Source organism: Coenobita brevimanus, chromosome 27 (genome assembly GCF_032717465.1).
Source record: "Coenobita brevimanus isolate Jiangsu-jjx chromosome 27, ASM3271746v2, whole genome shotgun sequence".
NCBI lineage: Eukaryota > Metazoa > Arthropoda > Malacostraca > Decapoda > Coenobitidae > Coenobita > Coenobita brevimanus.
The window spans coordinates 2498576-2522500 of NC_136980.1; the positions used below are offsets into that span (position 1 = coordinate 2498576).

At 44.6% G+C, this 23925-nt stretch overlaps 1 protein-coding gene across 1 annotated transcript in view; it reads left to right on the forward strand.

The window, feature by feature from the left end:
* Positions 1 to 5081: 5081 nt before the first annotated feature.
* LOC145394569 (uncharacterized) overlaps positions 5082 to 23925 on the forward strand; it is a 32862-nt gene continuing 14018 nt past the window's right edge. Inside the window, exons 1-2 of the mRNA XM_080268411.1 lie at positions 5082 to 5193; positions 18769 to 18925. Of these exons, the coding sequence (XP_080124537.1) occupies positions 5082 to 5193; positions 18769 to 18925 (269 nt within the window). The remainder of the gene's footprint in view (positions 5194 to 18768; positions 18926 to 23925) is intronic.

The window sequence follows — 23925 nt, forward strand, 5'->3', positions numbered from 1 at the left end:
ACCTCTTGAATATGAGGGGGTGGATCTGCTTGGTTGTATTGGTGCAACCGTGTGAATATGTCCAACTCTAGAGCTGCCACACATCCTTCATGAAAATGTGTAGTGTGGTAGTGAGAAAATCCCAGTAGTCTATATGGCTTTTTTCAGCTTGTTTGAGCTAATTTCAGATTATTTCATGCATCTTAGAAGAGGGAGGCTGCAAAAGTGTGCTGGTTTTGCATGTGCAGTATGTAAAAGGAGAGAGGCAGGAAAGGATTGATCTTGCTGGAGAGTCTGTTATAGTAAGTGTGCAGAGGAGTTTTGTTATTTGGAGGGCATGATGTGTGCTGGAGGGAGCTCAGTACCAAGGGTGAGGAATGATTGAAAGAAGTTTAGCTATGGAGTTGTTGCCTCTCCTGACATTGAGAGGGCTCTTCCTCCTTGCAAAGGGGACTTTTATATACAGTATGTGTTAGGAGTGTAATCCTGTATGGCAGTGAGACTTGGACAGTAAAGGAGGAGGATATATTGTAGGCTTAGATGTACATAAATGAAAATGGTCAGATGGATGTGTAATGCATCCATGAATGACAGGCCTAGTGGGGTTAGGATTGCAAATGAAGAGTTGAGAGGAAAGAGAGGATGTGCCTGTAATATTAGTGATGTGATGAGAAGGGGTAGAATGAGATGGTTTGGGTATGTGGAAGGGATGGAGGATGACAACTGGATGCAGAGGGGTACCGGTAGTTGTTAGAGACAGACCAAAGAGGGCATGGGATAAGGCCATACAGTATGACCTCTGGGATGAGAGGCTCCTAGAGATCAAGCAGCATGAAGAACCATCATTTGGTTCTTGGGCCCATCATCCAGCCCTCTTAAATTACCAGAAGAGGCTGGATGACTCCGTCGCTGATGCCTGTCCAAAATGTAACACAACACCCTGTACTATCAAGCACATTATGGAAGACTGCATTGCACACAATCGCCAGCACCAGCAACACAGCATGCACTCCTTGAGAGCTCTGTGGGAAAGCCCAGTCTCGGCCATGGCCTGCCTTAGGGACTCGGGGCTGTTCGGCCAGACTGCCTAGGGAACAGCTACTACTACTACTACCATCATTTGGTGACCAAGGCTGACACATACAAGAATGTCGAAGCCTTTATAAACGACATGAAATTATATGAAGAGCAGCTAAATAGAGAAGGAGTTAACGAAGACTGTATCCCACTCATTGAGTTTAAAAAAAAAATTTGACCTAAATCTGTTCATGTGGAGATGGCAAGAATAAAAAAAGATGACATTCTTGGGCCCTGATGGTTAAATATTGCTGTGGTTTTATAGAGTATGAGTATTTTTTAATTACTGAACATTGTCAGTGATTCTGGGTGTAATAGACAGATATTGCCAGACTCGTACATTACCTTCAGTGCTACTAATATTCCCATCTCCAAAAGTATTGAAATTCTTGGTGTCTCACTTAACAGTGCCCTCAGCTGGACCTCTCATGTCAGATCACTTGCTAAAACCGCCTCAAAGAAACTTGGATTATTGTACAGAGTCCGTAACTTCTTCGCCGATGAGCAGTTAGCTATAATTTATAAGAGTCATGTGCGCTTTCAGCTTGAATATTGCTCACCCTTGTGGAATGGATGTGGAGAGGTTGCATTAAGGCAACTAGACAAAATTCAGAATAAAGCTGTTAGAATCATTAATAACCCTGCCATTACATATAAACTACCTCCCCTGCAAGTAAGAAGGAATGTTGCCTCCCTTGCATTATTTTACAGATATTTTTTTGGCAAATGCTCAGACGAAGTTGCATCCATGGTGCCACCTCTCCATGCCTTCCCTCGTGCTACATGGGCATCTGGTAGCGCTCATGACTGGAATGTCACTCAACCATATTGCAGAACTTCTGCCTATCAGAATTCTTTCATTCCCCGAACTGCATCTCTCTGGAACTCGCTTCCCCAGAGTTGTTTTCCTCCAAATTTCAACCTACAACTCTTCAAGTCCAACTGTTACAGATATTTTATGAACAGAGGACACCAGTAATCTGGTGTATGGATTATTTTTTTTTTCTCCATTTGTTTTTCCTTCCTCCGTTCTGTTAAAAAAAAAAAAAAAAAAAAAAAAAAAGTTAAACACATCTTGGTTCTGACTGGTACATTCCCTTAGGGTACGGGAGAGGGATGCTTTCACATGGTGGCACTGATATAACGATCTCTTCGGTTATACAAATGTACCTCATTTTCCCCCTTATCCCATGAAAAGGGGATGGTGGACTGCAGGAGATCAGCTTCAGTCCACAGTCCAGTGAATTTGCATTTAGGTGACCCTAGGGTCACAGTAAGGGCAGTATGGCAGTGCCTTTGACATGGAATTAATGTGTGAAGTCTGGTTTATTGCAACTACTGCACAAGCAACATGCAGTAACTTACCTTTTCTGTTTGATAATATCTGGTTCTGTATCATGCTTGCTACTGCCAGTGATTTTCTTGAGCTTGGGAGAGATATCTTGTACTGAAAAAGTTAGAAGCTAGAAAGTACTGTACTCATTTCTGATGATTACCGTATTTTATTATCATTGTGGTAATGAATTTGGTAACCCTAATTAAAATTAGGTGTAAGTTCATCATCTTAGTCTAATAATGAAAAAAAAAACCTGGAAGTGAAGTAGCTGTAAATGAGGACTGTTTGCTTTCAGCTTTCCAGGTATCAGTATAAATACAAGGTATTGTGTAGCCAAGTCACCATGTTTATTTGTGAAAGGTATAATGCGGAGGGAGAGGGTGTTATCTGCTATCAGGTGAATCTGTGGGTGATAAGAGTAGTGTTTGGTGCCAGAGAGGGACACCTTCATTTGGTGACATCGGTATAAGCAGATGGCTATACTGCATGGGTATAAAACTTCTCTCAATTCCCTCTATGACCCCCAAAAGGAGGATGATTGACAACAAGAAAAGACCAACATAATCTGTAGTCCACCAGGTTTACATCCACGTGAGCCTCAAGACACAACAACTAGAGTTGTGTGTGTATGACTTTATCAAGCCATGTGCAGAGTTGTGTATCACTTTCACATCACAGCCAAAAAATATTAATTTCCTGAATCTAGGTGACATTCTTTTTAGTTTACTCCTTCTGCAGCCAGATGACTTTATTTAGCTTATGAAATGCTTGACAAAATTAAAGGTGCAGTTGCAAAATATATTGTGTCAAGAAATAGCAGGAATATCTATCTCTGTATCAGTCTATAGCCAGATGCCTTAATCCTGTATGTGGTTGCTACAAACAAATTTCCTTCATGTCACTCTGTCCCCTGCAGTCTGTCTGCCCTCTGTTCAGCTCACATCCCCCTCTCTTTTACCTCACCAATCTATCCTTCCATCTGGTCCTGAGTCTCTCCCTCTCCATCCTCCCTCTTGAAATTCTATCTATCTATCTATCTATTGCCAGACGCCTCAATCCCGTTTGGGGTGGCCACAAACAAATCGCCTCCAAGTTGCCCTGTCCCCCGCCATTTCACTCCCCTGCTCCCAACTCACACCCCCCCCTCTCATATACCTTTCCACCCCATCCCTCCATCTCATCCTCGGCCTCCCCCTCCCTCTTTCCTCCTCCACCTCACTCACATACACTCTCTTCGTCAGTCTTTCACCCTCCATCCTCTCCACATGGCCAAACCACCTCAGTGTGTTCCTCATAACGCTTCCTATCACATCCACATCCACACCACAACGCTCCTTCACATCCTCATTCGCCAGCCTGTCTCTCCATGTGACTCCACAGGCTCCTCTTAAATAACTCATTATTTAAGATGTTAAATAGGTGTTAATGTGGACTATGTCTAGCCCCAACAGCCTCGAGGTAAAAAAAAAAAAAAAAAAAATGTCGTACCGGTAAGCTGAAGATAAGCATTTGGGGATAGGAAGAATGTACAGTTCTCATATCATTTATTAAAGCTCCAACATGCTTGCATGCATCATCCTTGATCACCTATTGGTGGCTTTCCATGCTGCTTGATCTCTGGCAGCCTCCCTGTTTGGTACCTTGTCCCTGAGGTCACAGTCTGTGACTTCATCCCATGTAATTTTCAGAGTGCCTCTTGCAGCCCTACCCCAAACATTCACACTTCTCACTTTCCACACCCAGTTGTCGTCCTCCATCCTCTCCATATGCCCAAAGCATCTCAGTCTGCCCCTTCACATCACAGCACCAATACATTCCAGTCCCATCCTTCCTGTCAACTAACCTAGCCCCCAGGCCTCTCATTCAAAGATGCATTACACATCTGTCTGATCATTGTTTTTTCTGTGTATTTGAGTCAGTGAGTATCCACTTCCTTTACTGCCCAGGTCTAACTACCATACAGCATTACACTCCAAACATGCCGTATACAAAGACCCCTTAGCACGGAGGGAGAGCCCTCACAATGTCAGGAGAGGCAACAGCTCCCTGAACTTCCTCCAGCCTCTCCTTACCCTGGCCACAGAGCTAGCTCCAACCCCACCTCCATCACATAACAAGTTCCCCCAAATAACAGGACTCTTCCACACACTCGAGACTAGCTGAACTCTGCTGGGTAAAAAGTGACCTGATTAAAGGTGTAATAATATCATGCCTTTTAAATTATAATTGGCTGTATAAAGTCATGTTAGGACAAATAGTGTATCTGTATATCTAACCCATTTCCATAAATTTGATATTGTACTGTAAATTCTTATTACTATGGACATTGTTCATTATAAATCGAGTACTGTATATTCTAAAATTGCACACCATACTTGTGATGCTATACATTGGAGAAAACTGGAAAAGTAGGTTTATTGGTGGCAATGAAGTTTTAATTTGGAGATGTTATTTAATTTATTTAGCAATAGAACTGAATGTTGAACTGAGACAAGGCTGTGTAATGTTGCAATGGCTGTCCAATGTATATGTAAGGATGGGGTTATGCAAGGGGTAAAAGCTCAGAGAGTGATGAGGTTGGTAATAAATGGTGTGAGTACCTCAGACTTGATGTATGATGGCAGATGGGTTCAGAGTTGTAGATGTCTGTGAGTGTTGAGGTTTGAAACTAATTGTGGGTAAGAGCAAAATGACGGTTGCTGAGAAGGAATGTGTCTCACAGTGTGATGCGGTGGTCAATGGTGAGAGACCCAAATTGGTGAAGGAGTTGAAGTACCTGGATGCAATGATAGAGGAGAGAGGTATGTGTGCAAAGGAAGTAGAGTTGCATAGGAAAAGGAAGTGGCTGGTGCTGTGAAGACCTTGATATGAAACAGGTCTGAATGCAGCATCTATGAGGCATGCTTGAAATTTTTGTACACTACAGTAACATTATTGAGTGTGACTTTGGTAGCTATGGCAGGAATATGTACAAAGAGTAAGAATGGTGGAAATGGGATTATTGAGGATTGTGTGTGGAGTCACTGGAGTGTGGAGAGTACATTGGGTAATGAATAGGCCTAATGTGATTTATGGAAGATATGGAGAAGGGAAGTCTGGACACAGTAGATTAAAGTGCTTAAAATTATAAGGTCATGCAGAGAGAATAGGTGTGAAAAGAGTGGTGAAATTGGTGTAACTGAGCAAGTTTGAAGGTGAGAGGAGGTGTGGTAGATCAAGGCAATGGATATGTATGGTAAATGAGTGTGAGAAAGTACGGTTTGGAAGTTGATGAGACTGGGGAGTTGACAGTGGTTGGAGCTTATTGGAAGAATTTTATATGGAATGTATGACAAGCTATTTTTTTTTATTATTATTATTATTTTTTTCAGTGATTTGATATTTGTTGGATTTATTTCCTGCTGATAGGCAATATGAAGTTATAAGTGTGGAAGTTTATGCCCTTTAAGTGGTGTCAGGATTCTGGGGGCTTGAATGGTGATTGAATGAGATTGTGGCCCATTTAAATGGACAGAATTTTGCTAGTTCTCCGTTTTATCCAGTTTTTTATTTTTCTCTGGACCCTACCTCACCACATCCTTAGGTGGGAAAAGGAGGTATGGTTGTTTATGATGGTGTGACAGAACTGAGGTTAACGTTTTGTGAGAGATTTGGCATAAACACCAAAAAGATACGGTATGCAGATGGGTAAATTGAAATGGGTTGGGCATGTTTAGAGGAAGGAGGAGGATGACTTGCTGAGGAGGGTCCTAGGTGTGAGTGTCAAGGGAAGATTGCTTACTGGCAGACCAAGGAAGATGTGGAGAGAGGTTATATGTGATTACCTCTGGGCTAGGGGACTGAGCAGGGAAGTGGCTGAGGTATCTAAACATAGTTAAATGTAATAGCTAGCCCATCCCATTCACTTTGTCTTGTCACCATGAAGAAAAATATATACTGTGTATATACATTATGTAACTGGACTGAAGGAGTTAAGCAGTAAAACCCATGCCATTCATCTTTGTTATGTGTAGAAAATAAGTGAAGTACTGGAATAATTTGATGGAAGGATAGTTACAAACAGTAATTTTCTGTGTGGTTTTGGAGATTTTGTAACACTCTTCTGTTGTGATTTATTCTGCTCATTCCTCCTCAGTATTTATGTGTGGTATTGATGCAGACTAGTAGATTTTAAAATGATATAAAACACATAGAAGATTGTTGAAGTGTAAAATGCAAGAGAAATTGCGAGGGATGAATTGTTACAAAGCCTCCTGTTCCACTAAGAAAGTGACCCAGTGTCTGGTTTGAGTTGACCTTCTTTGACCCTTAGTATGTTTATTACTTCTTTTTTTTTTTAGGTTCTTTATTTACCATTCAGTACAAGTCCAACACTTGGGGGAATTTATTACTGTTCTGTATCATATTCCATAGTGCACCTGCAGCCGAAAGTCCTTGAGCAGAGGGCAAACTAAAGACACAGCAGTTTTATCAAATAATGATGCATCAGAAAATCAGTCACTGGGGATGAGTGTTGACCAAAATGCACAATCATCATAGCTGAGAATGTATCATGTTCGAACTCTGCCACAGTGGCCATGAAATTGGTTTCCCTTGCCCGGGGACTTTAGACCATGGCTGCAGCCTACTTGTAGCCTAGGCATCTTTAATAATGTGAAAACCAATCTGATTTTCAAAATGAAATGCATGTTGCACAAAAATTATCACAAAGATAATATATTTTCATATCTCAGCTGTGGTGATAAAATACAGTGAGGTTATACAGTACAAAATTACCTTGTTAACCCCTTCATCCTGAGGAAGTTATTTTTATCCATTTTTGCTTTTTTCTTATGACTGTATATAGCTCTGTGGAGATCTTTTATAGTAGTAGTAGTAGCAGCAGCAGCAGTAGATCTCATCAACTGCATTACAACAAGGAAATACTACACTGGGAAAATCCGTCATTTTCCTCCTTCACACATCATAGTAAAGAAAACTGTCCATAGACAGAGAATCATACCAACCCTGTCTCGATTTAGGAGAGAGAGATATATTTAAATCCACTTCCAGCGTTCTGTTATTCACTCCATATCACCGTCAAAGTCACTGAATATTGCCTTCTTGGTCATAAAAATTGTTTTACTCTGAAAGTTCAAAGTCAACCTTTATTACTGTGTGTGTGTGTGTGTAACTTTCCTGAGCTACCTAAAATATTCCTGAATAAATTCCTAAGGCTTATTCATCTTATCTAAATGCTAGCAGGTTTCTGTTACCATTTTGTTACTCAAGTTTACCAAATTTACTTTAGGTTCCCGTGTAATTCCGTTTTCTCTCATTTTCTTTGCACTTGTTTTGCTTCATTTTCTTCTCCCATTTTCATCCTGTCCCACTTCTCCCTCACTTTTTTATTTTGTTTTTTATCCTCTCATAATTTTAAGCATTGTAGATTATTTTCCTTTCCCTCCATTTTGTCACTTTCCTCAGAGTCTTTTGTCTGTACTTAAAAAAATTTCATTTTCATTTTTTTTTTTTTTTCTTTTTTTTTTCTTTTGAGATCCCGCTGCTGAGGAGAATTCAGTAGTTTAATTTTGGAAAGAATAAAATGACAGAATGTGCCTCAACCACTCTGGGGTTAAAGGTTAAGGTCCAATCTGATGACTAAAATGCATTGTAGTTTATGTGTGTGTGTGTGAGAGAGACGGAGTGTGGAGGTACCCCTAGCCACCAGTTTCACGCCCTTTAAAACACACACACACACACACGGAGAATAATATATAACAAATAAATATACCACAAGGAGGTGATTGAGCACATACTTTACTGGTATAATTTAAACCACAAGCACGGTGACTGGTAGGTGTTTTGAGAGAGAGAGAGAGAGAGAGAGAGAGAGAGAGAGGGTATTAAGAATCGGAAAAGAGAAGAAAAGAATATGGAGGAAAGAAAAAAAATGGAGAAAGGAAAGAACGATTGAGGGTGGGTAAGGATGGAGAGAAGAATGACAGTAAAGGAAGGAAAAGATTGGATGGAATGGGAAGACCAGGGAGGACAAAAGTGAGAGAAGGAAGGGAAGGAAAGGAAGGTAGGAAGGAGAGAAAAAAAAAGTAGGAAGGGAAAGATAGAGGAGGAAAGAATAAGGGTGAAGGGAAAGTGGTGAAGTAGTGAAGGGAAGGGAAAGATACAGGAGGAAAGACGAGAGTAGGAAGGAGTTGTACGTAGGAAAAGGAAGGAGGAATGGTAGGGAAGGAAAAGGAGGAAGGGAAGGAAAGTAAGGAGGGAGGGAGGGAAAGGAAGAAAAGAAAGGAAGAATGGAAGGAGATAAAGGAGGGAAGGAAGAAGGGGAAGTAAGGGTATAGGAGGAAGGGTAGGGAAGGAAGTAGGAATGGAAGAAAAGAAAGGAGGGTGGGAGGGAGGAAGGGAAAGGAAGAATGGAAGGAGATAAGAGGAAGAAGGAGAAGTAAAGAGACAGGAGGAAGGGAAAGGAAAGGAAGGAGGGAAGGGAAGAAGTAAAGGAGGGAGGGAAAAGAAGGAAGGAGGGAAGGGAAGAAGTAAAGGAGGGAGGGAAAAGAAGGAAGGAGGGAAGGAAAGTGAAGGAAAGTGGGAGGAAGGAAGTGGAAGGGGTGTAAGGAAGGTTGTAGAACGAAAACTAACGTATGGATGAATGAAATTTGAAATAAAAAAGAATATTAAAGCAATTAGTAAAATATTATGCTTGTTACCTTTAGTTATTATTGTGCATTTATTTTTATAGCGTCATTATTTATCTTTAATTACGGTAATTTAATGCGTGGCCTATACTTAAGCCCAGGTGTTCTTAATTACGAGAAGTACACTATTCTACCTGTATATAAAAAAAGTCTCTCTCTCTCTCTCTCTCTCTCTCTCTCTCTCTCTCTCTCTCTCTCTCTCTCTCTCTATCTCTCCACAACCTAATCTCCCCTCCCCTCCCCATGATTCCCCCCTCCTCCTGTCTTCCTACCTTACCCCCTCCCCATATTTCTCCCTCCTTTATCTTCCATTTTTCCCTCCCCCCATTTATTTTTTAATCTTCCACTATCCCCTCTCCCTCTCCCTCCCATTTATCCGTCCCCATCCCTTCCCCTCCTCATCCCCACCATCTGTCCCCTCCCAGCCGCATCCCTTCTTCCTTTTCCTCCCCTCCCCTCCCCATCGCTAACGCTTTTCCCCTCCCCTCCCCTCCCTTCCCCATTCCCACCTCTTCTCCCCTCTCTCCCCCTTCCCATCGCCATCACCTCTCTTCTCCCTACCCCTCCCCATTCGCAACCCCTTCTCTCTTCCCTTCCCTATCCCTTCTTTTGTCTCCCCCCGTTCCCTTTCTCATTTTTCTCCCTACCCTTCCCCTCCCCATTCCTATCACTTCCCCCTTCCCTCCTCTCCCTTTCCCTTTCTCTCGCTCCTCTCCCCACCTCTCCTCTCCCCCTCCCTCCTCTCCCCTTCCCTTCCTCTCTCTCATCTCCCCACCTCCCCACTCCTCCATTCTTCCTACCCTACCACAAAGCCCTCCCCCCGCCCCCACCACACTCACCACATTTTGTAGCCAGCTGCCTGTGGCTTACCACCACCACCACCACAGTCACCACCACTTCCACCCACCACCACCACTACCACTGCCTCACTCACTCGCTCCTACACTCTCACTCACTATCTCAACATACTCAGATATATTCACTGTCTCACTATCTTAATATCTCTATCTTTTTCCACCCTCTCTCACTATCTCAACATAGATATATATTCTCTATCCATCTTACTATCTCTAACCTACCCTCACTCACTATCTCAACATACTCAGCTATATTCTCTCACTCTCTTACTATCTCTAACTTATTTCACCCTTACTCACTATCTCAACATACTCAGATATATTCACTGTCTCACTGTCTGTAATTTATTCATCCTCACTATCTCATCATACTCAGAGTTTTTGTTACATCGGATATATTAACTGTTTCACTCTCTCTTATTTGCTCTTACTATCTCAGCATTGTCAAACATTTATATATTTTCTCACCATCTTACTATCTCTCATATTCACTGTCTCACTATCTTACTATCTCACTATCTTACTGTCTCTAATATTCACCGTCTCACTAACTTCTCCCACACTCACATATTTATTGCGTTCTGTATTCTCTCTCTCTCTCTCTCTCTCTCTCTCTCTCTCTCTCTCTGTTCCTCTCACTTTCTCACAACATAATCATACTCTCTTTCCTTATCAGTCACCAAGTGCATACCCTCACTATCTATTCATTATCTCACTATCACACAACACACTCAGCCTTACTCTCTCACTTTTTTTTCACTCTCTCACTCTCTTTAATTCACCCCCTCAATACTTTGCCCAACTCTAACATAAATATTACACTTCCGGTCCAACAGTTCCCATGTCCCATGTTAACATCCTCTGCGATATGTTTACACACACACACACACACACACACACACACACACACACACACACACACACACAAAATCGGTAAATAAGAGTGACCAAAAAACGTAATGGAAAGTTTATAAAAAGGACGACTTCTTGCTGAGAGAGAGAGAGAGAGAGAGAGAGAGAGAGAGAATCAGTGTGAGAAGAGTAAGAGTGAAAGTGTGAGAGCGAGTATGAATGAGCAACAGTGTGACAAGTCAGTGTGTGTAAGGGCATGTGCAGTGTGTGAGAAAGTATGTGATGTGAGAGAGAGAGAGAGAGAGTGATTGTGTGTGTGTGTGTGTGTGTGTGTGTTTCTTGATGGATGTGGTTAGATGAGTGTGTTTGTAGGTTGTGTGTTGTCTGTGTTGTGTATTGGTAACTAAGCACACACACACACACACACACACACACACACACACACACACACACACACACACACACACACACACACACACAATCACAGTTCTTTGGGTACTTGCACGGGTATACACGCGTTGCACCTGCACACACATACACACAAACCTTAGCCTACACATGTGCATTACACCTAGCACATGTAGGTCTACACACACAGACGCACATGAATAATATACACATCATATAAGTAATGTGCACACACTACACACACGGTACAAGCATACACACACACACACACACACACACACACACACACACACACACACACACACACACACACACACACACACACACACACACACACACACACGGGCATTACATAAAACACATAGGCTACAAGCAAAGACACAAGTAAATAGCTAAACACACACACACACACACACACACACACACACACACACACACATACACACACACATACACACACACACACACACACACACACACAAAACTATACTCACGGAGTCTGACATACTCTCTATCTGTCTACCACAACTACCACAATTACCACAACCTTCGCGTCAACCCTACTTTCACCACCACCACATCCACACCACCCTCACGCACTCACACCACAACTACCACAATCTCGCCTACCACAACTACTACTATTCCCCTAGCCTGACGCACTTCCACCACAACTACCACTCTCCCCATAGCCTCTCACGCACCTCTACCACAGCTACCACAATCCACCTACCACAACTACCACTATCCTCTAGCCTCACGCACTCCCACCACAACTCCCACAGTCCCGACAACCACAACTACCACTATCCCCATGACCTCTCATGTATTCCTACCATAACAACCACTATCTACCACCATCCACAGCTACCACTATCCCCTCTAGCCTTTTACGCACTCCTACCACAACTACCTGTCTAGCTACCACGAATCCTAGTTGCCTGTCAGTTCTGCCACAACTACCACTATCCCTTCTACCACAGTTACTACCATCCGGCACTCCTACCACAACTACCACTATCCCTACTACCACAGCTATCACTATCCGGCACTCCTACCACAACTACCACTATCCACCACAACTACCACCATCCAACACAACTACCACTATTCGATACTTCTGCCACAACTGCCACTATCCACCACTCCTGCCACAACTACCACTATCCACCAGTCCCACAGCTGCCACAATCCACACACCTACCACTGGCCATCACTTCTACCACAACTACCACTAGCCACCGCTCCTACCACAACTACCACAAATCACCAGCATACACTTCTCACCACTACTAGAACCATTACCACAATTCTTCAGCCACGTATTCTACCACAACTACTATTTTGGCTACCACAACCACCATCCCAGCTACCACAACTACCACTGACTTACCACTACCACTCCCAGCTCTAACCACTACCACTTTCTAGCCTACCACAACTACCATAATCCAAACAGCCAGCTACCACTATCCCATTTATACCAACTACCACACTCCCGCCTACCACAACTACCTTAATCACTCAGTCCCACCACTGCTACCACAATCCAAACAGGTACCACTATCTAGGGGCATATTTACGTTGTCTGCCACAATTACCACACTCCTGGTTGCGCCACTACCACTATCTCTATCCTGTTCTGGATATCTACCACAACTACTACTATCACCAGCCTCACCACAATTGTCCCCACTACCACTATCGCTACACCTGTTCTTCTGTCTCCACTGCAACAACCACAATTCACCACCACAACCACAATTCACCACCACAATAACCACAATTCACTACCACAATAACCACAATTCACGTTGCATTTTTTGACTTAGACAATGAGAGATTTTACTCAACCACCGACAGTTACCATCACTACCACTTTTCACTACCACAATTACCATCACTACCACTTTTCCCTACCACAGTTACCATCACTACCACTTTTCCCTACCACAATTACCATCACTACCACTTCACTACCACAATTACCATCACTACCACTTTTCCCTACCACAATTACCATCACTACCACTTCACTACCACAATTACCATCACTACCACTTCACTACCACAATTACCATCACTACCACTTCACTACCACAATTACCATCACTACCATTTTTCACCTACGACAATTACTACCACTACATACCTTCAGTCCTACCATCACTACCACTATACTTGAAGACGCCTGCCACAACTACCACTGCATACCATCACATGCCCCTACCACAACAACCACTACTGTCAGCACATACCTTGACCTACACCTACCACAACTACCACTACACATCATCACCGACACCTACCACAACTTTGCATGCTGCAACTACCACTACTACTACCACTACCACTGACAACTACCAGAACGACCACCACTACCACTACATATTTTGACACCCACCACAAGTACCACTACATACTTTCACACCTATCACAACTACCACTACATACTTTGACACCTACCACAACTACCACCACTACCACTGCATACTTTGACACCTACCACAACTACCATTACTACCATTACATACTTTGACACCTACCACATGTACCACCACTACCACTATACAGTACACCTTCAGACACCTACCACAACTACCACTAGCTGTATTAACTTCATTAACCTTCTCTACCACAACTACCACTGCCGTCAACACTCCACCTCAGCAACCACTACCACCTACCATTGCTACCATCACCAGCATTCCGTGACTCTCCTACCACAACTTCCATTGCTAATGTTCGTTCTCACAACTACCACTACCAGCGTTCACAGCCACCACCACCACCACCTACCACAATAACCACTGAGTTCATTAACCTTTACCACAATTACCACCACTACCGCCATATGCATTTACCCGCACCTACCACAACTACCACCATCATCGTTCGTTGACATCTGCCACAACTACCAGCATCAACACCTACCACAACTACCACCACTGACTCCTACCACAACAACCACCACTGATACCACCACTGACACTTACCACAACTACCACCGTCGACACCTACCACAACTACCACCGTCGACACCTACCACAACTACCACCGTCGACACATACCACAACTACCACCATCGACACCTACCACAACTACCACCATCGACACCTACCACAACTACCACCATCGACACCTACCACAACTACCACCACCACCACCTACCACAACTACCAACATTATCACCTACCACAACTACCGCCAGCAACACCAATCACAATTATCACCCACCACAACTCACCACTAGAACCTACCACAGCTACCACCACAAGCACCTACCACAACTACCACCACCACCAACTACCAGTATCATCGTTCAGTGACCCCCTACCACAACTACCAGCATATGCGTTCATTGACACTGCTACCACAACTACCACCACTACCAGCACATGCCTCAACAAATACATGTCATTACTACCACAATCACCATGAGCCTCCAGACGAACTCCCAGCAACTACCACAATTACCTCTCTCACTCCGGCAACTACCACAACTACCACCATTACCGACGCTGGCAGGAGCTTATGATAATTGTTGTTACTGCCATTTGTACAACCTTTGCATTTGTTACCTCAACCATAACTACCAACATTGCCACCACTACCAACATTCGGCTACCTACCAAAATTACCACCACTACCAACATTCGGCTACTTACCAACATTACCACCACGACCAACATTACCACTGCTACCAACATTCGGCTACCAACATTACCACCATTACCAACATTACCATCACTACCAGCATTGCCACCACTACCAACAGTACCACCACTGCCAACATTACCACCATTGCCAGCATTACCACCACTGCCAACATTGCCACCACTACCAACATTCCCCCACTACCAACATTACTACCACTACCAGCATTCCCACCACTACCAACTTTACCACCACTGCCGACATTACTACCATTACCAACATTACCACCACTACGATACCAGCATCATGACTACCATTCACGTACACCATGACTACTACCCTCTCAACTGCCATCATTACCACAACTACCACCTTCATTACCATCGTTACCCTACCAACATTACCACAACTACCACCATCACCACAACTACCACCACGTCCACAGCACCTCGTACCACCCTCACTACACCACCAGCATTACAAGAGAAAAACAGGTAATAACAATCCCACCACAACTACCACAATTACCACAAACAGCAGTTACAGACAAAAGATTTATCACCACAGAACCTTCACCACAATCACCACTTTCGCTAGTTTCTACCTCTGACTACCAAAACTACCTGCATCACTACCATACCTACTAGCACGACAGCTACCACAACCACCACCAAAACTACCACCATCACCACAACTACCGTCATTACTAAGATCACTATTATATGGAACTACCACAACTATCTCCATCACTATCTCAAGTCACCACAACTACCAGCATCACCACAACTATCATTCACTAGCATCACTACCACAGCTGCCTTACTCGGCATTTACCACACCTACCACAGCTAATCACCACACCTACCACTCTACCACAGCTACCAGTAATACTACCACAGCTACTAAATTACAACAACCTACCATCGTAACTACCATATTTAACTACCATTCATCTACCATAAATACCATTGCCAGAGCTACCGCAAACAACACATTGACCTTAACTACCATTACTGAAGTTGTTACCACTACAAGTACCATTACCAGTTAAATATTTTGGCTACCACAACTACCACCACCGTGCCTACCACTATCACAGCTACCACAACTACCACAACCCCTGTTTTTCGCTACCACAACTACCGTCAATCATGTATACCACTCAGCTACCACAACTACCACAGCCCCTATTTTTCGCTACCACAACTACCATCAATCATGTTTACCACTGTCACAGCCACCACCCGTACCACAACCCTATTTTTAGCTACCACAACTACCACCATCATGCCTACCACCATAACTGCCCTGTCTCTCGCAATTGCTTTCAACACAACAGCCTCAACCACTACCACCCTCACCACCACAATTACCACAATCGAAGCTACCACAACTACTTCCTCTTTCACAACTGTCATCGCCTCCTTCACCTCCTACCACAGCTACCACAACTGTTACCTCCCCTCCCATCACTACCACAGCTGTCACAACTGTCACCACCACCCCAGTCACTACCACAGCTCTCATAATCAGAGCTACAACGGCCGCTACCACAGCTACTGTCACTACTACACGTGCTACCACCATCACTACCAACACCACCACTGCTACCACACCTACCACAACAAGAACCACACTTGCCACCACCATCACCACCACCATCACCACCACCACCATCACTACCACCACAACAACAAGAACCACACTCACCGAGTACCACAGCTACTAGGACCACACACCTACCACCACCACCACATCTACCACAATTCTCACTCAACCCTACAGCCACAACTACCACACTTCTCACTCATACCACCACAACCACAACTACCATCATCATAGTGGAGAGCGAGGCCTTCCGTACCACAGCTACCATCATCCACCTACTTCCTGCTACCATACCTACCACAACCACACCTGGCACCACCATCCATCTACCACCACCGCCACATCTGCCACTAATTACCACCACACCACATCTCTCACGGTTTCAATCGCCACAGCCGCATTTACTACCACATTTACCACACTTACCTCATCTAGCACACCTACCACAGTTACCTCTCTTACCACCACAATCACATTCACCACTTTTTCCACACCTACCACAACTGCCATACTCACTACCACATTTACCACACCTGTCACACTTACCAACCACCACAATCACAGCTACCACAACTATACCTCCTACCACACTTCATCACACCTACCACAACCTATCGTCACCACACCACACCCAGCCTACCACACCAATCACCACACACACACCTACACCATACCTATCATTACTACCACTATCCATCAACTATCACACCTTGCATAGTTATCTAATTTACCATACCGGCCGAACCTACCACACCCACCCTCCTCCCTGCCACTACTCCTACCACAACTACCACTATTCACCACACCACAACTACAACTGTCACCATCTCACTACCACACCACAGCCACAACTATCACCATCACACTACCACACCTTGTATCTTACCTACCACACCCACCATCGTCCCTGCTACCACACCAAACAGCAGCTACCAGCATCCACCACACCTACCACTATCCACCACAACCACACCTACCATCATTCCACTACCGCAAATTCTACGATACCTACCACACCCACCATCGTCCCTGTGGCCACACCTACCACAACGACCACCATCCACCCACTACCACACCCACCATCGTCGCTACCACCACAGCTACCACCATCGTCCCTATCACCACGCCTACCACAACTGCCACCATCCACCAACTACCACACCCACCATCGTCGCTACCACCACAACTACCACCATCGTTCTTATCACCACACCTACCACAACTACCACCAGCTACCACACCCACCATCATCCCTATCACCACACCTACCACAACTACCACCATCCACCAACTACCACATCCACCATCATCCCTATCACCACACCTACCACAACTACCACCATCCACCAACTACTAACACCCACCATCGTCGCTACCACCACAACTACCACCATCGCTGTGGAAAGTTGAGTCCCTCCCCCCTCAACCACCATCGTGCCCTCTCGTGAACCTTTCTACCACAATTACCACCATCACGACAGACTCTCATTTGAACCCCGACGTACCACAACTACCACAACTACCACTATCACTCGACAAGGACACCTGCCACCGACGCTACCAACATCCCGCGTCACTGTCTCCTACTACCAGAATCGTTACTACTACCACTGTTACTACGATTATCCTGCTACCACTATTACTACCACTATCCTGCTACCACTACTACTACCATTATCCTGCTACCACTACTACTACTATTATCTTGCTACCACTCACCACCACTACCGTCTGCTACCACCATTACTTATCCACAGCTACCACCATCACTACCACAACTACCACCATCACTGCCACTACTACCACCATCACTACCACTAGTCACCATCACTACCACTTCCCTTATGACCACCACTGCTACCACTATTACCACAGTACCATCATGTCTTTCACCACCACTACCACAACCGCTACCATTTTACTACCACACTGCCTACCATAACTTCCATGATCACCCCTACTGCTACCATTAATATCACCGCTGGAGCTGGCAAACCCATCCATCACAGCTACCATAACTACCACAACTACCACAGTTACCGTATGTGCAATAGCTGTCACGTTTACCACAATTACCACACAGCAGCTGCCACCGCTACCACAACTACCACCCTTCCTGCTGCTACCACAATCACTAACTACTGCTACCACCACTACCACAACTACCACCCTTCCTACTGCTACCACAACTACCAACATTACTACTAACATCACTACAGCTACCATCACTACCACAACTACAGTACCGCCCTTCCTACAGCTACCACAACTACCATAACTACAACAGTATTTCTCATATTTACAGCAGCTGCCACCTATTGTAGCTACTACGAGTCCTACCACATCTACCACACTTCCCACCACAACAGCCACTTGTCTACCGCACCTACCACAACTCCTGGTTACCATAACTACCACAACTACCTTCAACTCCTATACCATTCTTATCACCACCACCACAAGTACTATTTACAGCTACAACCACAACTATTGTCAACCATTACTACCAGAACTACCACAGTACCACACATTCCCTAGTTTCAGATCTAAGCACAACTACCACCCTCCTCTCTATCACCACATCTGCTTCACCTCTATACCACATTCGCCACATCTGTCTAACCACACCTCTGCCGCGACTACCACGATCCTCGCATGCTACCAGTCTACCACAAGTGTTTCCACCACTCAACTATTACGCCTACCACAGCTGCTGTTGCCTCTACAAATAGTACCTACACCACAACCACCACAATTACCACAGAAATTACTACTCATGTAATGTCAGCCTTCACCAAGGTTAAGCTACCACTACTACGATCACAACTACCACAACTGTTCTGTTCGTTGCTTCTGCCACCACAACAACTACCATTACTACCACAACACCATTACCAGCACTACCACAGTATCACAATTACTTCCACCACCACCATTATGACTACCACTACTGTTGTTGTTACTTCAGGTACCACAACTACCATTACCACCAATACTAAAATCTACCATTACTCTCAGCTAACCATTCCAACCACTCCTACCATATTCCTACCATTCTATTCTCAGCTACTTATCCCACAGCCGCGCGTCAACCACTTTCATACCACTGACATTCCAACCACAACTACCATTACAGTCACAGCTACCACTGCTACCATTAAAATTCCCGTCACAGGTACCATTACCACCACAACAACCACTACTACCACCTCTTGTCATAATCATTCCTACAACAGCAACTACTAGCACCACAACCTACCACACCAACCACAGTTCACCTCTGCAACCCTGTCTGCCAAAATTTATCACAGCAACCATAACTACCACGCCTACCATAGTCTACCACAACAACCACAAACTTCACAACAACCATTCCTACCACAGCTACCAAAACAAACCTTTCTACTACACCTTCCACTCAAACCACAACTACCACAACTACCATTCACTGAAGTAAAGGTTGGGGAAAGTACCACAACTACCACAACCACAATTCAGCATTTCACACTGTCGACGCAACTACCACAATTATTTCCACTACACTGCTCTGTCACCGACGCTACCACACTTCACCACACTCCGCCACACCACCACCACCACCACACCAACACCACTGGCATCATTATCACACACCATCGCACATCACCACCACCACTGCCGTCACCACCACCACCACCACCACCATCATCATCATCATCATCATCATCATCATCATCCCCACCACCACCACCACCACTACTACTACTACTACTACTACTACTACTACTACTACTACTACAACACCTCTGCCACACTACACAATACCACACTATCATCACACCACACAAGTTACATCAACACAACTCTACCACATTACTTCCACACCACCATTGCTCTACCCCCCCCCACACACACACACTCTACCACATTGTCACACCATACCACCACACCCCATTACACCATACACCTCACCACACCAACACCATCCCACCACACTACCACAAGTTCCACACAACCACGCCACACACATCCACCCCAACCCTACCACCACCACCACACCAACGCCACACAAACCCCATTATTCACCACCACACCAGCATAACCTCTCTCTGTATTTCATTAATCCTTTGGCAGCGCTTCGGTCTACTCAGCTGAATAAAATCGTCTGATGTCAAATAATTCTCGTGTCCTACATGTAATTCAAAGAGGCCAATATTTTTCCTTCGTATTTCTCTCTCCGGACGATTTTATTCTGAAACTTTTCGAACTGGAGGGGTTATGTGGAGTCTTTTTCTCCCCCCCCCCCTCTTTTTTTTTTTTTTTTTTTTTTTTTTTTTTTTTACTGGGACGCCTTGTTATCATACCGGTACCAACATGAGGTGATGGTATATGTGTTTTTTCATGACTAATTTTTTCATGACAAATTTTTCATTGTCCAATTTTTTCATGACTAATTTTTTCATGACTTTTTTCATGACTAATATTTTCATGGCTAATTTTTTCATGACCAGTTTTTTTCATGGTCAAGTTTTTCATGACTAAATTTTTCATGACTTTTTTCATTACTAATTTTTTCATGACTGTCAATGATTAATTTCGATTATTATTATTTGTAGTAGTATTAGAATTAGAATTAGTATTAGTATTAGTATTACTATTATTGTCGTGTGGAGAGAATGGAGAATGAGAAATTGAATAAGAGTGTACGTGAGGTGGAGGGGGGAAGGGAGGGGACGAGATCGAGGTTGAGATGGAGGGATGGAGTGGAGAGATTGACAAGGAGAGTGTGTATGAGTTAGGTGGAGGGGGAGGGGGAGACCGAGGATGGGATGGAGAGATTAACTAGGAGAGTGGATGTGAGTCACTTTCCTCCGTCACTTTCTTCCATCACTTTCCTACGTCACTTTCCTCCCAGACGCACCATAGGTAATCATCTTTGAGCAGAGACATCTAGCCAGCCAGCCTCTCTCTCTCTCTCTCTCTCTCTCTCTCTCTCTCTCTCAGGAATACTGTATTAGCCAGCAGAGGAAGGTGATAACTTGAATAGGTGAAATACTTAGCGAATTTTTGCCACCGATTTATTCTTCTTTTCTCCATCTTAATAATTTCAGAGAATGGGGGAAATGTTTCAAAATAATCTCCTTTATTCCCGTAGGTCAAGAAATCTCCCTAACACCTCTTCTTTAGCAATTTATTTTCCTTTTTATACCATATTTGTGCAGAGTATGGCTACATTAGAATGACTGAAGCAACACAGGTGGCGATTGTAACGTGTACTAAACAAACTAAATCGCTTAGGAAGAGGTGTTAGGGGGCTTCCTTAACCGACGAGAATGCGTGTGTGTGTGTGTGCTTTTTTTTTTTCTTTCTTTCTCTTCCGGTACACCATAGGAAGCAGCTATACAATATACTAAAATTCTATTCATTCAGAAATATATGTCGTATAAAAACAAAAATGACGGAAATAACAACTAACTGTAAAACCATCATTCACGATTTTCATTTATTTATTACCACCGCCAAGGAGGTTTTGTTTTACCTCGTGTTGGTTTGTTTGTCCGTCAGCAAGATTACACAAAAAGGTATGAGCGGATTATGATGAAATTTTGTGGAATGGTGGGCCAAAAACAAAGAAAGATTGTATTAAATTTGGGGACGGAATTGGCTCCGGATCCTTTTTAATGGCAGTGGCATTGGCGGAGGTATAAGCTGTCTGAGTGTTTTCTGATTTCTTTACTTGTATATTTATTTAATGTGAAGCACTGGGGTATTAATCGTCTTGCATTAGGGGGTTGGACAGGGTATTTACCGGTATGACTGTGTACTCTAGCGCCCTTACCATCCTGTATTATCACACTGTCACAAGATACCGTATTACCGCCATAAATATACCAGCCATACTACTAATACTAATACTACTACCACCCCATTAGTTCCACACCATTGTTACAGTACTACCACACAACCACACACCACATATTAATACTTCAAAACTTGTCATATGCCACAGTACCATCGCATCATTACTCATCACTACCACGCTATCACTACTACCACACCTTATAGATACCTGCCACACCTGCCGTACCACAAAAACATCATTACCACAGCACCGTAATTCGATCGATTTTATCACTACTACACCACATACCACACCACTTCAATGCTATACAAACTAGCACATCACACCACACAACTACCACTGTGATTCTCATCTACCACACTGCACGATTCTTGTACCACACCACACCACACCACACTACACTACACTACACTACACTACACTACACTACACCACACTACACTGCCCCACACCACATCGCACCACACTACCCCCCACCACACCACACCACATTCCCACACTGCCACTCCCCACCACATCATATCTTCCACACCCTACGACCACACTATGATTCTCTTCCTACCACACCACCACCACCACCACCACCACCACCACTCTCTTCTGCTCTGCCATTATCATTCCCATCGCACTCCCATTATTACTGCCACCACCACCACCACCATTACTACAATCATCCCTACCACCACTACCACAACTACCACCATCCTTGGGTCTGAGTCAGCTGTCTCTAATCCACACAACCACTATTCTGCTCCCCCCCTACCCCCCAACTACCACCATTACCACAATCCCCCCCTTTTACCTCCCCCTTGCTCTTCGCTCCCCATCTTCCTCCTCCCCCTCTCTCTCTATTCCCCCTCTCACTACCACCTTCCCTCCCTCTCCCCCTACCCCTCATCATTCCCCTCCCTCTTCCCTTCCCTTCCCCTTATCTTTCCCCTCCCTCTTCCCTTCCCTTCCCCTTATCTTTCCCCTCCCTCTTCCCTTCCCTTCCCTCTCCTCCCTGTTTCTTCCCTCCTCCCTCCTCTCCCCTCTCTCTCCCTCTACCACATTTCCTCCACCTCAGTTACCTCCCCTCTTCCCCCCCTTTTTTTCTCCCCCCTTCTCCTCCCCCCAACTACTTCTGTTACCACTACCACGGTCTCTCTCTCTCTCTCTCTCTCTCTCTACCACATTTTCTCCTTCCTCCATCATGCCCTCCCTCTTCTCTCTCCCCTTCCTCCCCTTCTCCCCCAGCCACTACCATCACACCACCCTCTCATTCCTCCCCTCTCTTCCCCCCCCCCCTCTCTCTCTCTCTCTCTCAACCGCATTCTCCCCACCATTCACCACAACGTCAATTTCTCCTTTTCCCCTCCTCTTCCCTTCTTTCCCTTCCTCTCCCCGTTCCCCTCCCCTTCTTTCCCCTCTTCCTCCCTCCTCCACCTTTTCTCTCCTCCCTCAGTCACATTTTTTCCTCCCTCTCCCTCTCCTCTCCCCCTCCCTCTCCCTCTCCTCTCCCCCTCCCTCTCCCTCTCCCTCTCCCTCTCCTCTCCCCCTCCCTCTCCCTCTTCTCCTCCCCCTTCCCCTCCCCCTCCCCCTCCCCCTCCTACTACCACCATCACACTGCATCCCCCTCTC